An 18,331-nucleotide genomic window follows, 5' to 3' on the forward strand; every position below is an offset into this window, starting at 1 on the left:
TCAAATAAATTCATGAGGTGCAAATCAAAAAGAAGTCCAGTGACAGTAGGATACTTCTGGGGAGTGGAGAGGGAACACCTGTGTGTGTGTGTGTGTGTGTGTGTGTGTGTGTGTGTGTGTGTGGTGGAGATGGGCAGAGGGCAAGGGATCAAGGGGGACTTTTAGCTTATCTGCATGGTTTGCTTCCCCTGCCATAACAATGGAATGCTTTCAAAACCTATGTTTTTAATGAAAATAAAGTTTTTAAGAGGGAAAAATTGTATATCACCAGATCTAGCCTGTTGCTCCCCCTCTCCCCCCAAGTTCTATTCCTTCCTAGGGGGCAACTCCCTCCTTTCAAGAAAGGATATAGTCATTTTTTCAACAAACTTGTCTTTCTCATCTGTGGCAGCTGGGAAATTTTGAACATCACGTTCCACATCAGAAATTTGTTTCTTCATCTGATCTAGATTCTTTTGCAAGTTTTCAGCAGAAACTAAAGGAAACACAAAAACAGACAGGAAGAGCTTACTAACTCATGTCTTAAGACCTTGAGCTCCTGCCCTTCGGGGCACAGTTCCAGGCCATAGAGAGAGCTGGTATTTAATTACTTTAGTTCTCCTATGCACTGTCTAGTTGCTCTTCACTTCTTTCCAGTGAAACTATAAGTTACTTGATGATTGAGTCTAAGCTCCATTTGATTCACAAAAATCTGACATCCCCTGGAGTCCTGCTTCCATTTTAGAGAACAGGGTTTGCAGGAAGGAGACATATACAAAAAGAGAAATCTGTTCCCATTTCTACTGGATGCTGCTTTTTGTTTAAAGAATTTCAGGATGGCGAGGCCTAGTTTTTGTTAATCTAATCCAGTCTATGTTTTCTGAATGAGAATAACCATTGTTCTAGACTAAAAACACCTGCCTTTCTTCCAGTTGTGGTTGGTGTTTCCCTAGGAAGGCTGAGTGCTTCCCACTTCTGTACACAAGGACAATCTCTCCTGCCTGATACTCCTCTCTTGTGGCTTACACATCATGCTTACACTCTCTCTCATTCCCACCTAAAACAGCCTGCACTGAAAATAATCTAGAATATAGACTCTTATTTCCCTCCCCATGCAGAGATCTGTGGGGCTTGGAAGGGCCTTCGAGCTTCATGCCACCTGCTCACCTCGGCTGGCTTTCTCCACGTGGGCAAGCTCATCTGGAAACTTGAGGACATCAGGATAGTCATTCTCACATAACTCAGCCAAGAAATGCAACAATGTCATCTTCTGATCTGTGGACTTGGTGTCTCGAAGCTTGGGAAAGAGAAGAAATTGTTAGTCCTGACATTGTTAGTCCAAGATCACCTCAGGCCAACAGTAATTGTCACATTGGGCTCATAGAGGCTAGCAGCCTTCCCTTCTGTCATCTGCCTAACCCTCTGGCTCACCTTACAGAGGAAGCTGATGTTGAAGCCGAAAGCCCCGGCATTCCTGGAACCAGCATTCATAAAGTTGCCGACAAGCAGGGTAATCTCCAGGAGGTTAGAGAAGCTCTCACTCTTCCGCAACTCCTCGCATGCGGCAGTCACGGAAACAATCTCTGGCTTGATGTTCTCCACTTGCTCATTGAACAATAGCTTGAAGAGGATGGCATTGAGGCGAGGACGCAGGCGGGGCACAGTGCCCATCTGGGGGAAGACAGCAGCTCCGTCAGAGCCAGCAAAGACAGAAAAATAAGAAAACACTACAGGCTTGAGTCACCTATGGGAGGATAAGCGTTCCAGAGCAGGGAGGAGAGAGAGAAAGATAGATTCAAAACAGACAAGAGGCAAGGAGCAAGTGCCCCAGCTGCTCTCAGGAGGAGGGAGTAAGGGGGTCAGAGAAGAGCCTGTCGCCACAGGCCTCACTCACCACCACGCCAAACTGCTCCGACTCTGCCAGATCATCATATTCGTCCTTCAGTTCGGAAAGCATTTTCAACTGCTCTGGCTCTGGCATCTGCTTAATAAGGTTCTGAAAGGGAGAAGGGACTGTCTCAGTGTGAGGAGGATGAGATGACAACATGAGCCTCCTGTCAGGCCCTCACTCTGTCCAAGGATCACTAAGAAGGAAACATGGGCCTGTGGGGTGGGGGTAGAGGCAGCTAGTGAGATGGCAGGACTTCTGAAAAGTAGACCAGAAACAACCTGACCACCAGAGATGGAAACTTACGCAAAGCATTCTTTAAGTCAACAATGCCAGAGGATCCTTAGCTTCTAAGCCAGTGGTTCTCAACCTTCCTAATGCCACGACCCTTTAATACAGTTCCTCATGTTGTGGTGACCCCCAATTTCATTGTTACAAATTGAACATAATTAAAGCATAGTGATTAATGACAAAAACAATATGTAATTATATATGTGTTTTCTGATGGTCTTAGGCGACCCCTATGAAAGGGTCATTCGACCCCCAAAGGGGTTGCGACCCACAGGTTGAGAACCGCTGCTCTAAGCAGAGAGGAAACGAGGCTAGTGCACAGTGATGCAAAGAGCCAGCTCCAGAACAACCACCTTGCCCCTTACCTGGATCATAGACTCAGTCAGAACAGCCTCATTCACCTCCAGGATGACATTCTTAATCTCTTGATAGGGCATGCGGAAGGAACCCAGAAAGATAGCTGCCAGAAAATGAGGTACAAAGACATGTTCTCATCTCTTCCTCCTTCCAGCCCATCCACAAGCCTTTGCTGGACAATTTTCCTACCAGTGAGTGATCTTTTGAAGTCACTATCAGAAACCTCCACCAGCTCCCCTGCTTACATAGTCAGAATCCAAGTTCCTGAGTCCATCCAGTGTGTAAGGTTCCCACCTCCCAACCTTCTCTCATTAATCCCTGCACTGATGTCACATACCAACCACATTGTCCCAAGCACTGCATTCTACAAACACTGTGACTCTATGCCTTTACTCCCAGGAAGCCTTTGATCTTCTCTATATACATCAAAGACGTTTGTTCCACTCTATTTTAGTTCCACTCTCTCATGACTCCATCCTCAAAGCGACCGTTGCCTAGAAATGTTCTGATTCTTAATTTAACTGCCATATCCCATTTCCTAACAAACACTTCCCATCCTTCTAGCTCTCTTGCTCCCTCATCTCTAAATGGAAGAGCCTGCCCTCTGTTTTCCTCCTTCCCTCCCTCTCTCCCCCATTCTGTCTCTGAAGAGGGCTGATCATTCCATTTTCTCAGAATGTATCAATTCCACTTATAGTCTACCACTTCGCTCTCTACTATTATTCTCAATTCTAATACCCCTATGTCTGTCCACTTCTTTCCTTCTCCTTCCAGTCCCTGGTTAATTTTGCCATCTGATTTCTCTATTCTTATACCTGGGCTGATGAACATGCATGCTAGTAAACACTGCAGGTCAGAATCTAGGAATTTGTGATGGCGCCAAGGATAGCTGAAGCTGCAGTACTGCCTAGTAATCCTTCTAGTGTCCCTAGTCTATGTTCTCCCGGCTGTCTTTGCAGCTCCACCAAAATGTCCCCATCCTCCCAACTGTCCCGCCCCTTCCACATTAGTTGTAAGAAGACCTTGCTTCTCTTAAGTGAAAAATTGAAGCCACTGGTGAGATTACTTGCTCAGCTTTCTCTTATGCCACTTGCAAACTGAGCATTAGGGGCCCTCAGATGGAGGCAGACAAGGCTTGGGTAAGGACTTTGGAATCATCTAGAAGAAAATTGTGCCAACACTTCTGTAAGCTTATCAGCAACTACTCCCATGTACTCATCCTTTTGGCATGTTTCACTAGAACAGGAGATCCTAAGGATCTTTTTTTTTTTTTAATTGATTTTTTACAGAGAGGAAGGGAGAGAGATAGAGAGTTAGAAACATCGATGAGAGAGAAACATCGATCAGCTGCCTCCTGCACACCTCCTACTGGGGATGTGCCCGCAACCCAGGTACATGCCCTTGACCGGAATCGAACCCGGGACCTTTCAGTCCGTAGGCCGACGCTTTGTCCACTGAGCCAAACCGGTTTCGGCCCTAAGGATCTTTACTTCAGCTTACATACATATTCATTTCTCCTATCTTTAAAAACAAACAAAATCAAAATCCTCCCTGACCCAATATCCTTAATTATCAACTTCTTTCTTTCCTTCACTTTAAAACATTCTAAAAAAGTCCATGAAAAGATGACAATCACTTACTGAATGTCTGCTCCATGTGAAAAACAGTACCTTAAACACAATCTACATACATGATCTCATTTAACCCCATTCCTAATATCCATATAAGTTTGTATTCTTAGCCCCATTTGACCAAAAAGGAAACTAATACTTCAAGAAGTTAAGCTACTCATCCAAAGTCTCACTGTGCTAGTAATGGTTAGAGCCAGAATTTAAATACACTTGGATTCTAGAGCCTCTAATCTTAACTCTTATTCTATACTGAAATTATTCTTGCCTTGGCTACTGACTTTCCTAAGGCCAGATGCAAAAGATACTTGTCCAGTCCTGATTTTACTTGACTCTTGTCTTCATCTGACACGTGGACTACTCCCACTTAGGACTATTTCATACAATTTTTCTTGCTGCTCCTTGCTAGCCATTTTTCTTTGAGGCTTCTACCTTTTATTATTTGCCCCTTAAATATATTTTTTTCAAACTATAACATTTATTTATAAAATCACAGAGGTAGAAGTAATTCATAGAAGAAATGGGCTTAGGAAACAAGTTATAGAGGCAAAGGAAGGACTCTTGAAGCTTAGAAAGGTAAAGGTGACATGCCTGGGGGGAGAGGGAGGAAGACAAGGAGAGGATGGTAGGGGTGTGCTCCCAGGAGGGAGAGTTTCCTGGGTCCTCTGTCCTAAGGGTTCTAAGGGTGGAGATTTTAGGGGAAGTCCCAGGGGAAGGTCTCAATATAATATTCAGCAGCTTTCCAGGTGTGTCCTTTCAGGGTCAGGGTCTCCACTGATTGATTGGTTATCACCGGGTAGGGGGTCATTATTCAATGTAGCTGGTCTTGAGGCCAACCTTGGTGCTCCTCGTCTGGTTTTGCTGCTTTTCTGGGCCTGGAGCTGAAGTACAACTGAGGCCTAGAAGTTATCTCTATGGTCAGGGAGTCCAAACCACATGACCAGTGATATGCTAGGGCAGGAAAGGTCACCCTGGGGGCCAGGTCCCACTCTACAATTGTCCTTGGCTAGGCATCTGAGGCTTTCCACCCTGGTGACCTTCTGTACCTAGCCCATTGTTCTTACTCTGTGCCCCTTAAATATTAATAGCCTTCAAACCACATGGTTTCAATTGTAACTCATACTATCTCCTAAATTCCTATCTCCAGTCAGAACTTCCTGATTTCTAGACCCAAATTCCTAATACACCCATCTTTTTGGAGGCGTCTCACAGGCACCTTAAATTTTATTCTAAAATTAAGTTAATCATTTCTACCCACTACCATGCCACCTCTCATCATGCCTATCACCTACCACTTCTCCCAAGACAAAACTACTCCTGCAGGATTTTCCATTTCAGTAAATGGTATATACCCGTGGTCAGCAAACTGCGGCTCGAGAGCCACATACGGCTCTTTGGCCCCTTCAGTGTGGCTCTTCCTAAGCCTTAGGAGTACCCTAATTAAGTTAATAACAATGTACCTACGTATATAGTTTAAGTTTAAAAAATTTGGCTCTCAAAAGAAATTTCAATTGTTGTACTGTTGACATTTGGCTCTGTTGATTAATGAGTTTGCCAACCACTGGTATATACCATCCTCTGTAGAGTGATGTAAATCTAAGAAAACATCTCCTTTATCCCCTCAGTCAATCACTGAGTTCCATTAATTCTATCTTCTTATCTTCCAGCCCTGATCACCACTGACCTAGTTCACTTATTTATTTACTAGAGTTCCAGAGCACGAATTCGTGCACCAGTGGGGTCCCTCGGCCTGGCCTGCAGGATCGGGCCGAAACCGGCTCTCCGACATCCCCTGAAGGGTACTGGATTGTGAGAGGGCACAGGCCAGGCCAAGGGGACCCCACCAGTGCACGATCGGGATGTGGGAGGTTGGCCAGCCGGGGAGGGACTGCGGGAGGAGTGTGTGCCCTCTAGTAGTCAGTGCACGTCATAGCAAGCAGCTGAGTGGCCTTAGCATATTATTAGCATATTATGCTTTGATTGGTTGAACAGCTGACTGGACACTTAGCATATTAGGCTTTTATTATATAAGATAGACTTTTTTAAAATTGACTTCAGAGAGAGGAAGGGAGAGGGAGAGATAGGAACATCGATGAGAGAATCATTTGATCAGCTGCCTCCAGTATGCCCCCTACTGGGGATTGAGCCTACAGCCCAGGCAGGAATCGAACGGTGATCTCCTGGTTCATGGGTCCATGCTCAACCACTGAGCAACACCAGCCGGGCACCTCTTAGTTTAAAGCAAAAAAATAACTCACCTCTCTGCCTACAAACTTCCCCTACCCTAGCACTGCAGCCTCAAAATCACTGCCAGAGTAGCCTTTCCAAAAATTACATAGGGTTGTATCACTCACTTTCCTGATTAAAATCCCTTCAGTAACATCCATAACTATCAGGATGAAATATATACTTCTTAGCCTAAGCCTACCAGAATTTTGTTGTTAGTCCTCACTGGAGGATATATTTTCCACTGATTTTTAGGGAAAGTGAGAAGGAGGGAGGGAGGTGGGGAGAAAGAAAGAGAGGAAAACTGATGTGAGAGAGACACATCAATTGGTTGCTGCCAGCATGAGCCCCTATCAGGCCAGGGGTCAACCTGAAACCAGGTACATGCCCTTGACCAGGAATCAAACCTGAGACCCTTTGGTGCGAGGGCTGATGCTCTAACCACTGAGCAACCAGCCAGGGCTAAGCCTACCAGACTCTTTTTGTAGTTCCTCAGTTGCACAATGTTATCTCATGCCTCTGCTTCATACATACTGACTGCTCTGCCCGAACAAGCCAGCCCTCATCCTTCACTTATTTCACTATTAACAGTTGTTTCAACTCAGATTAAGTAGCACACCCTTTAGAATGATCTCTAGCATACTCCCCCCACTAGATTTAGATGACCCTTTTCCTAGTGCTCTCACAAGCACCCTAGTACCCCTCCATCACAGCACTTACCACGTTGTGCTATTAGCATTATTTACTTCTATCTCCACCCAAAGTGTGGTTCATGAATAGGAACTATGTCTCACTCAGTTTTGTATCCCCAGCACATAAGAGGCACTTAATAATTCTTGAATCACTAAATTACATCTCCTAGACCATCCTACCCTAATCTCAATCCTCTTCCTGAATTCTATTTTCCATATCGATGTCACTCAATTGAAAATAATAATACACTACCCCACCATCTTGTATCATTTTCTAAAATAACAATTACTCATATTTTGTTCCCAGAGATAAACCTTGGGAGGAGGAATTATGTCACATTACTTTAGTCTCCATAAAAGGACTTACCCACAGACTATTTAGTACAATTTGTTCACAATGATGTAAGATTATATAGCCAAGAATAATGTAAAGGCTTACTGCTCTCATTGCATCACTGACTTCACTTACGGGTATGTGTACTCATTATTTGTGTGACCTCTGCCAAGTCACAATAGCTCAACTTTAGTTTTTCATTTGGAAAAATGGGGACAATAGCTATATCGCATGATTGTGAATAGGTTTTACGGACTATATACCCTTTCATCTCCGGAACCTCGTATGTGCCTAATAGAGCCTGCAACATGACAGACTTTTTGTTGAGCAAATATTTAAATCTATGTTCTTTGGGAGATCAACAGTTGAACAAAAAATGAACATATATTCTGGTCATCAAATAAGTACTACCTGTATCAATTTTGCAGAGGAGTCTGGCCTGAAATTCTGCCAATCACAGTTACGGGTGTAAGGAGCAAATTCAGAACAGAACTCTTTGGAGTTATTGATCTGACTCTGAGAAGTCCAGGATTTACATTATTTATCCTAAACCACAAAGTTATTTTAGATTTAACTGAAGTCAAGCCAAGACCTGCATTTAAGAGGAAATACTTAAAAGAAAGTAAGAAAGAAGGAAATGTACACAGTATCTGGGACATTTATGGTGGATTGTCTGTGGATACAGTGGAAACAGTAAGGACTTTGAAATAAAAAAATCCAAGGTTCAAATCTTCCTAGCCACGTGACTAGGCAAATTCCTAAAAATCTTAGCTTCTATTTCCTTGCCCTAAAACTATATATTAACAATTTTGCAGAGCTATTGAAGGGATTAAACAAGATCGAAAATTCACTATGCAATATCTGGCATACAGCAGGAACTCAACAAATGGAAGTTTCATATCAAGGGACCTTATATCCACCAGAATTAAGCTCTTAGAAGAAATCCTTCACATTTCAGGTAGTTCAGATCATAGAGTTACTTACAGAGATTCTGGGCCGTTTTTGAATCCAACACCTTTAACTCTTTTACTTTTTTCTTTTGCACAGATTTCTTTTCTTCTCCACCTTCCTGATCTTTCTTGGCTAGAAAGGGAAAGATTAGAAAAGCAACATTAAGGACAAACCACATCTGTGCCTTAATGAACTAGTGTTCCATCTGGAAAGGCCCTTCTCATCCTCTCTATTAACAATGGTCTCCTGTTATATTCCTTCAAGGCAAACCTCTTCTTTAACCAACCACCCTTCATCACTGACTTCCTCCTCCAACTATAAAAAATAACCTCATTTTCATTTTTAATAGTTATCAATGCTTTCCTACCCACATCTTATCTACTTGTAGGGAGCAGCAAACTTTCTGTAAAGGACTAATTTGGTAAATATTTTAGGTTTTGCAGACCATATATGGTCTGTCTCAGGTCTGCCACTATAGCATGAAAGCACTCATAGACAATACATACACAATATGGTTGTGTTCCAATAAAACTTTATTCACAAAAACAGGTTGTCACCTTGAGGGGCTATAGTTTGCCAACCTGTGTACACAAACCTCAGAGTTTATTCTTGTATTATTATTTATTAATTATTGTATTTTTTTCCATATGAACTGTAAACCTACAACTATAAACCCCTGTGTATGTGTATATGAGAGAAAGAGAGAGAAAACATTTCACCCAAAAACAGAATAAACATTTTTTCAAGTGCTCACTGAACATCCATATCCAAGAAAGACCATATCTGTGCCATAAAAATCAATAAGATAGATAAAAATCTAGGCCCTTTAAGGCTAACCAAGATAAAAAGAGAGAAGACAGGAATGAAATGGAATATCACTTCAGGTCCTGAAGCCATGAGAAGAAGAATAAGGGGATACTACAAACAACTTTGTACTCGTAAATTGGACAACTTACAAGAAGTGAACCAATTCCTCAAAAAACAAAAACTACCAAAAGTCAACCAAGATGAAGTAGATAACTCAAATACTACTTGAAACCACTTAAAAAACTGAATTCATAATTTAAAAAGGTTCCTGAGAAAGAAATCTCCTGGCCAAGAAGATTCCACTAGAGAATTCTACCAAACATTTAAAGAAAATTAATGCCAATTTTACATAATCTCTCCCAGAAAGCAGGAGGGAACACTTCCCGCTTCATTTTATGAATGCCATTGAATAATTAACTTTAAACGGTTAATTTTATGTTATGTGAATTTCAACTCAAAAAAAGAATTGGTAATTGTTTAAGATACTAAAAATCACTAATTAAATCAGTGAAATTTGAATATGGATTTATATTAGATGACAGTAATATATCAACAATAAATTTTCTAAATGTGATAACTGAACTGTGGTTATGGAAAAGAATGTCCTTGTATTTGGGAAAGGCATACTGAAGAATCTACACTAAAGAGAAAGATGCAAATTGACCATACCTTTGTGACGCCCACTAGCCAATCAGAAGTGAGTATGCAATAACCCAACAAAGCTGGTGGGTTAATTTGCATACACAGGTGCAGAGTGGCCAGGGGCAGGGCGGGATGCAGGCATTCTGCACCGCCCCAGTCGCTCCGGGCCTCTGGGCAGTGTGGAAAGGCGGAAAGGTGGCTCTGGGCTGGAACAGAGGCGGAAAGGGGGCTCCGGCCGGAGCGAAGGCGGTGCCGGCAGCCAGGGGAAGGATGGCCCATTCTTGCACGAATCTTCGTGCATTGGGCCTCTAGTTTAAGGATAAAGGGCCATCATGTCAGTACTTATCTCAAACAGTTCAGTTAAAAATAAATAAATAAAATAAAACAGTAAGGAAATATAGTCAATAATATTGTAATAAGTATGTATGATGCCAGGTGGGTATTGGAAATATCCGGGGGTATACTTAATCAAATATGATTATTTACCCACTATGCAATACAACTGAAACTAATACAATATGATCCTGAATGTAAACTGTAATTGAAAAATACCATTTAAATTTTAAAAATAAATAAAAAGGAAATGTTCATAGCAGCATTATTCATAATGGCCAAGAAGTGATAACAACCCAGTGTCCATCAACTGATGAACAAAAAAATAAAATGTGGTGGTATATCCATACAAAGGGATATTATTCAGCCATAAAAAGAAAAATGGAGTGCTGATACATGTGACAACATGGATGAACAATGCAAATATGATTAGTGAAGAAGCCAGATACAAAAGAGCACACAATGTATGATTACTTTGATAGAAAATGTCCAGGATCGGCAAATCCATAGAGACAGAAAGTACATTAGTGGTTGCCAAATAGGAAAAGTGAAAATGGGAGTTACTGCTTAATGGATTCAGGGTTTCTTTCATGTTTGATGAGAATGTTCTAGAATTGCAGAGTGGCAGTGGTTGCACCACTTTGTACTGTATAAAAACTATGAAGTTGTACAGTTTTTTATTTGTTTTTTGTTAAGACTCACCACAGGATATTATTTTCCATTGAATTTTAGAGAGAGTAGAAGGGAGTGGGAGAGACAGAGAGAGAAAAACATCGATGTGAGAGAGAGACATTGATTGGCTGCCTTCTGCACCCCCCCCGCAACTGGGGCTGAGGATTGAGCCTGCAACTAAGGTATGTGCCCTTGACTGGAATCAAACTCATGACCTTTCAGTCTGTGGGCCAATGCTCTAACCACTATGCAACCGGCTAGGGCTGGAATCATACACTTTTAAGGGTGAATTTTATAATATGTGAATTATATCTCAAACAAATGCGCGCGTGCACACACACACACACACACACACACACACACTCTGGATCAGAGATCAAAATGGAAAAAGTAAAACTATTAACTTAAAAGAATTGGGAAAAATTTTTGCAGCACTGGGGTAGGCAAAGATTTCTTAGAAACAAAAAAGTGCAAACCATGTGGTAGGAAGAATCCTAAGTCGGCTCCCAAGTTTCCCTCCTCCTAGTGCACATGCCTTAGTGCATATAGCCCTTCTCCTTGAGTGTGAGTGGGCCTGACCTACCCTGGTTAGCCCTTTTAAACCAGCGTTTAGAGATCAGAGGTAAGAGAAGTCAGAGAGAGTCAAAGCTCCAGCAGACACTCTCCTGCTGTTCTTGGAGAAGCAAACTGACATGCTGTGGAGAAGGCCATATGGCAGGCATAGTGGGAAGCCTCTAAGAGCTGAGAACAGCCCCTACCTGATGACCAACAAGAAAACAGGAATCTATGTCCTAAAATCATAAGGAACTGGATTCAACCAAACACATGAGCTTGGAAGAGGACACAGCTCCAAAAAGCAATGTGGCCCAGCCAGAACCTTGATTTCAATTTGGTGTGACCTTCAGCAAAGGATTCATCTAACTTGGATTCCAGACCCATGGAAACTGTGAGATAATAAATTTATGTTGTCTTAAGCCATTCTTTGTGATAATTTGTTACACAGCAATAGAAAATAATAAAAAAACATTAAAAATTTGACAAACTGGATTTCATCACAGTTAAAAACTTTTCTTTGAAAGACACTATTAAGAAATGAACAAATAAGCCATAGACTGGGAAAAAATGCTTGCAAAACATGTTCGGTAAAAGACTAGTACCCAAAACATATAAAATATTTTCATAACTCAGCCATAAGAAAACAAAACCAATTTTTAAAAACAGGCAAAAGATTTGGGCAAACACTTCACCAAAGAAGACATAGACGGTAAGTAAGCACATGGAAGGATGCTCAACATCACTAGGTCTTTAGTACTATGTATCAGGAATTAAAACTAAACCTTAACCCATTAGAATCACTAAAATTAAAAAGCAAAACTGATGATACTAAGTGCTGGATGCAAAATACCTGCAAATCTCACACATTGCTAATAGAAATGAAAAAACAAAACAAAAACCCACACAAAAAAGGACATAAAAACAAAAACAAAAAAAATAGTACAGCTACTTTGGAAAATAGTTTGCCAGTTTCTTATACAGTCAAACATACATTTATTGTAGCATATGACCCAACAATCCCATTCCTACATATTTGCCCATGAAAACTGAAAACAAGTAAGTCCATACAAAATCTTATATGCAAATGTTTCTATTGGCTTTATTCATAATTGCCAAAAACTAGATCCAACCCAAACGTCCATCAACTAGCAAATAGATATAATACTCAACAATAAAAAGGAATGAACATGAATACCACGTCATGGACAAATCTCAAATACATTAAGATAGGTGAAAGAATACACCCTTAAAAGGCTACTTAGTGTATGACTCCATTTATATGACATTCTGGAAAAGACAAAACTCTAGGAACAGAAAACAGATTAGTGGTTGCCAGGTCTGGTGGTCAGGAGAGAGAATGAACAAATGGGCAGGAGAGAACTTTTTGGAGTAATGAAAATGTTCTCTATCATGCTTGTGATAGTTATATGACCGTATACATGTGAAAAATCATGTAACTGCACACATAAAAAGGGTAAATTTTACTATATGCAAATTATACTTTAATAAACCTGACTAAATATATTGTATCTTTGAGTCAAAAAAATACAGTAAATAGATGTTCAATAATTATGAGTGAGATTGATAGAACATGCGAAGTTCTTAATAATGAATAAAAAAGTAGAGAGATTCCATAAATAAATACAAAACAATTAGTACATGCCAAAGTAGAAATTTAGATCAATGAAAAAAGGAGGGTCTAATCCAGGGTTGGTAAAGATCAGAAAGTAAGTATTTTAGGTTTTGTGGGCTATACTGTTTAAGTTGCAACTACTCAACTCTGCTGGTGTAGTACGAAAGAAGTCATAGACAATATGTAACCAAATGGGCATGGCTGTGTTCCAATAAAACTTTATTAACAAAAATGGGGTGGCCATAGTTTGCTGACCCCGGGTCTAAACAATAGTATTGGAAAAACTGACTCACCATTTTGAAGAAAAATAATTAGATATTAACTTTATGCTATTCATAAAAATAAATTCCAGCTATATTAAAGATCTAAATGTTAAAAACAGAAGTACAATTCTGAAAAAATGAAAAATTCCCTAAGAATAAACACAAAATCAAGATGGTACAAAGTAAAAGACAGACTGATTTGATTACATGACATTTTAATTGTTCAATGTTGTGAAAATCATCGTAGAAAATATGAAAAGAAATGAGAATTTCCATTTCTAGTAATGGAGTCAAATCTCCTGTGAAACACATCTTAAAATGCTGGTGTAATGTTTTAAAAAAATCACTCTAAAAACATGGAAGAGCTGACAAGATAATGATGAACTATTGCCAAAGAGGTAAGCAAAACACTGGAGCACTGTCCCAATGCCAGTTTGATGGCTTCATGTGCTAAGGATGGACAGGGGTCAAGGTCCAGTTTCTGACTAATGTGGAGACTCTCACATCAGACTCTCTCTTCGTTAGCTAAGAACCCAAAGGCTACATCCTCAGAGTAAAAGTGAACACAATAGGCTTGCAGTTGGAAGCCCTAGAAAGCCTATATTCTAGAACATAAGGAACCAGAGATAGATCAAGCCTTTCCAAAACTACAAACATTGGCACAGCTCACTCACTTGACTGGATTACGGTGATCTGCTCTCATTCTCATCTGTTTAGAGAGGAAAAACCAAATAGGAACAGACACAGGAATGATCCAGACATTGAAGCTAGCCAACAAGGATTTTAAAGTAAATATAGTTAATATGTTTAAGTATATGGAGGGAAAAATAAAAATAGATGAAGATGCAGAAGTTCACCAGAGAAATGACATTTATTTAAAAATTAAATCAATGGACATTCTAGAATTAAAGACTATTATAACTGAAATTAAGAGCTTGATAACTGGGTTTAACAGGAGACACAGTAGACGTTAGTGAATTGGAAGACAGGTTAAAAAAAAAGACACAAACTAAAGTACAGGGATAAAAGATGAAAAGCAACAAAAAACAGTGTAAGGGACATGTGAAAAGGACCAACATATAATTAATTGGAGGCCCAGAAAAAGAAGAATTAGACAGAAGCAGTTAACAATATGGTAGTATGCATGTAAAAATTTGTTAAGAGGGTAGGTCTCAGATTAAGTGTTCTTACCACAAAAAAAAAAAAAAAAAAAACAGAAACAAGGGGATATAAGAAATCTTTTGGAGGTAATGGATATGTTTATTACCTTCATTGTAGTGATATCACAAATGTATGCATTTGTCCAAACTCATCAAAATGCATATATTAAACTAGAGGCCCGGTGCACAAAAATTTGTGCACTTGAGGGGGGGAGGGTTCCTCAGCCTGGCCTGTGCCCTCTTACAGTTTGGGACCCCTCGGGGGATGACCACCTGCTGGCTTAGGCCTGCTCCCCGGGGGGATTGGGCCTAAGACGGCAATCAGACATCCCTCTGGCAGCCCGGCAGCCCTTGGGGGATGTCCACTTGCCAGCGGGGAGCAGACCTAAGCTGCAGTCGGACATCCTTAGCGCTGCTGAGGAGGCAGGAGAGGCTCCCACCACCACCGCTGTACTGGCAGCCATCAGCCTGGCTTGTGGCTGAGCAGAGAGCCCCCATGTGGAAGCGCACTGACCACCAGAAGGCAGCTCCTGCATTGAGCATCTGTCCCCTGGTGGTCAGTGTGTGTCATAGTGACCAGTCATTCCCAGTCTTTCTGCTGTTAGGGTCAGTTTGCATATTACCCTTTTACAATATAGGATAGCCTGGTGCATGGGTGGGGGCTGGCTGGTTTGCCCTGAAGGGTGTCCCGGAACAGGGTGGGGGTCCCGCTTGGGTGCCTGGCCAGCCTGGGTGAGGGGCTGATGGCTGTTTGCAGCTGGTCACACCCCCTTCAGGGTGGGGGTCCCCACTGGGGTGCCTGGCCAGCCTGGATGAGGGGCTGATGGCTGTTTTCAGGCTGGCCACACCCCCTTTAGGGTGGGGGTCCCCACTGGGGTGCCTGTCCAGTCTGGGTGAGGGGCTGAGGGCCATTTTCAGGCTGGCCGGCGACTGACGCACCCAGCCTCTCCTTTTTTTCTTTAATTCTGGGATTTATTTACCTTCTATAATTGAAACTTTGAGCCTGCTCCTGCTCACTCCAGCTCTGAGGCCACAGCCTGCTGAAAGCAGGTATCTGGGCTTTGTGTAGCTTCTATAATTGAAACTTTGTTGCTTTCGGAGCTCAGAGCCAGGCCGCGGCAGGCGAGGAACCTTGGCTTCCTCCATCACTGGAGCAGGCAAGCCTCCTGCTCACTTCAGCTGTGTGGCTGCTGGCCGCCATCTTGGTTGGGTTAATTTGCATATCATGCTGATTAGCCAATGGGAGGCATAGCAAAGGTATGGTCAATTACCATGTTTGTCTATTATTAGATAGGATACCAGTACGTGCATTTTTGTATACTAAATATCTATACTAATAAAAGGGTAATATGCTAATTAGACTGGATAGACTGGACGTCTTCTGGACGTCCTTCCTGACAAAGTGGGGGGCATGGCCAGCCTGCAAACCACCCGTGGCCCTTCCCCTCAGCGGGGACCCACACCCCAATCTGGGATCGGGCCCCCTTCAGGGCAGGCCAGCCAGCCCCAATCCGTGCACCAGGCCTCTATCCTATATAATAAAAGGGTAATATTCAAATTGACCCTAACGGCAGAACGACTAGAACGACCACTGAACCAGTCATTATTAGGCACACTGACCACCTCTTGATCCCTTTCCCTGGCCAGCAGGCTCTGATTGCCTGAAGGCACCCGCGGTGGGGTATGGCCAGCGAGTGGGCGGGAACACCGTCAGGCACCAATCACCAGATGGTGAACAGGGAACTGGGGTTGGTGGCAGCGTGGGGCAGGGCCGGCTTTGGGCAGCTGGGGAAAATGGTGCGCCGGGCCTCTAGTACTTCAATAAAGCTGGAAATATTGACTATTAAATATCATGGAGCATGAGAGTTGCCACGGGCTTTCAGTTCAAAAGGGAAACTTTAGAGAAATAGGCAGAGAAAGTCAATGCTGAGAGTAAAATATTAAAAATAACAAAAAAAACCCACCTACACACACACACACACACACACACACACACACAAAATGGAGTGCTGTGATATTCACTGGCAGAAACTTGAAAGCAAAATAAAATACCAAAAAAAAAAAAAAAAAAAAAAGTGGAGAGAAGCAATAAGAGAAAACAGCTGTGAACTTACCAAAAGTGAAGAAACACTTCAACATACAGAATCTAGATATTCAGAGAATCCCAAGGGTAAATACAAAGAAAACTACACCATGGCACATCATCACAGTAAAACTGTTTTAACCAGAGAAAAAAAATTCTCAAAATAGCAGTGGATACAATAAATTATCTTCAAATGAACAATAACACTGACAGTGGAGTGTTTTTTTTTTTAAAGAGAAAAACACGCCCAGTGGTTAGAGCACCAGCCTGCAGACTGAAGGATCCTGGGTTCAATTCCAGTCAAGAGCACATGCCCAGGTTGCGGGCTTGATCCCCAGTAGGGGCGTGCAGGAGGCAGCCGATCAATGATTCTTTCTCATCATTGATGTTTCTATCGCTCTTCCTCTCCCTCTCCCTTCCTCTCTGAAATCAATAAAATTTTTTTTTTAAAAGAAGAAAACAAAAAATAGCCTTTAGAAATATAGGTTAAATAACCATATAGCTAGACAAAAACAGAGAAGTCATTATCAATACACCTGAACTAAAATAAATACTAAAAAGAGTATTTATTCAGGCAGCGGAAAACAAATTACACCAAAAGGAAATACAGAAATGCAGGTAGGAAGGAAAAACACTGTGTTTTTAAGTGAATATGGATATTACAAAATAATAGCAAAATGTTTGTGGGGTTTAAAACATGTAGAATTAAAATGCATGACATCAATAACTCAAAAGAGAATACGTAGTGAATAGTTAAAATGTTTTAAAGTTCTAGCATTATCTAGAAGGTTGTAAGTTATCGTTTGTATTAGACTGTAATAAGTCAAGCATACATGTTGTAATTTCTAAGGTACCCCCAAAAAGGACAGTAAAAAATGTATGACTAGGGGATATGTGAAATAATAAAGTTTTAAATGAATCTAAAAGAAGGCAAAGACAGAAATAGGATGTAAGTTAAAAAAAATCAAATAGAAAACAATAGCAATATGGTATACATCTATTCAAATGGATTAAATATTTTGCAGTGAAAAGACTAAGATTATCAGACTGAATTTACAAAACATACACACTAAATATGTTCTGCTTGCAAAAGACACACCTTAAATAATGCCACAGAACTACAGAAGGTGAAATAGTAGAAAAAGATATGCTAACCAAAAGAAACCTGATGTAGCTATACTAATATCAGATAAAGATTTCATCTCTAATAATGCTAGTGCCTTGAATAGACACAACTCATAATGATAAAGGGTCAATCCACAAGATGCAATAATTCTAAGTCTAAATATATCCTAATTTTGATAATTATACTGTGGTTATGGACCTGTTATTGTGAAATGCACACCGAAGGATAAAGAGTTATCAGTCTGTAACATACCAAAATGTCAAAAACCTTCCCTCTGAGATGAAGAGCAAGAAAAAATATATTCAAGATCATCATTTCATTAAACAGCATTGGCTGGAGGTCTCAGCCAGTGCAATCCTATCTAATAATAGACAAAGATGGTAATTGACTGTACCTTCGCTACACCTCCCATTGGCTAATTAGCACAATATGCAAATTAGCCACCAACAAAGATGGTGGCTAATATGCATACTGCAGGCAGGGTGGGACAGTGCGAGCCACCATCCAGGCCCTGTGTGCAGCCCCGCCCCAAGCCGGGACCCCCGTGTGCCATGTAAGCCCCGCACCGCCTAAGCCCCGCCCCCAGCCAGGACCCCTGTGTGCCGCCTAAGCCTCGTGCCAGTCGGGACCCCATGGCGATCCAAGAGCAGGAAAGTGCCGCCCATAGGCAGCACCCAGCAGGGACTGCCCCCAGGTCGCCGTGGTGATCCA

At 41.5% G+C, this 18,331-nt stretch overlaps 1 protein-coding gene across 1 annotated transcript in view; it reads right to left on the minus strand.

The window, feature by feature from the left end:
- Nucleotides 1–290: 290 nt before the first annotated feature.
- Nucleotides 291–18,331, minus strand: part of LOC132235775 (protein diaphanous homolog 1-like) — a 35,016-nt gene continuing 16,975 nt past the window's right edge. Inside the window, exons 2-7 of the mRNA XM_059698690.1 lie at nucleotides 8,380–8,478; nucleotides 2,524–2,618; nucleotides 1,874–1,975; nucleotides 1,411–1,650; nucleotides 1,147–1,276; nucleotides 291–475 (exon numbers count right to left, since the gene is read on the minus strand). Coding sequence (XP_059554673.1) covers nucleotides 306–475; nucleotides 1,147–1,276; nucleotides 1,411–1,650; nucleotides 1,874–1,975; nucleotides 2,524–2,618; nucleotides 8,380–8,478 — 836 coding nt within the window. The 3' untranslated portion in view covers nucleotides 291–305. The remainder of the gene's footprint in view (nucleotides 476–1,146; nucleotides 1,277–1,410; nucleotides 1,651–1,873; nucleotides 1,976–2,523; nucleotides 2,619–8,379; nucleotides 8,479–18,331) is intronic.

Source organism: Myotis daubentonii, chromosome 5 (assembly GCF_963259705.1).
Source record: "Myotis daubentonii chromosome 5, mMyoDau2.1, whole genome shotgun sequence".
In the NCBI taxonomy this organism is placed as follows: Eukaryota; Metazoa; Chordata; class Mammalia; order Chiroptera; family Vespertilionidae; genus Myotis; species Myotis daubentonii.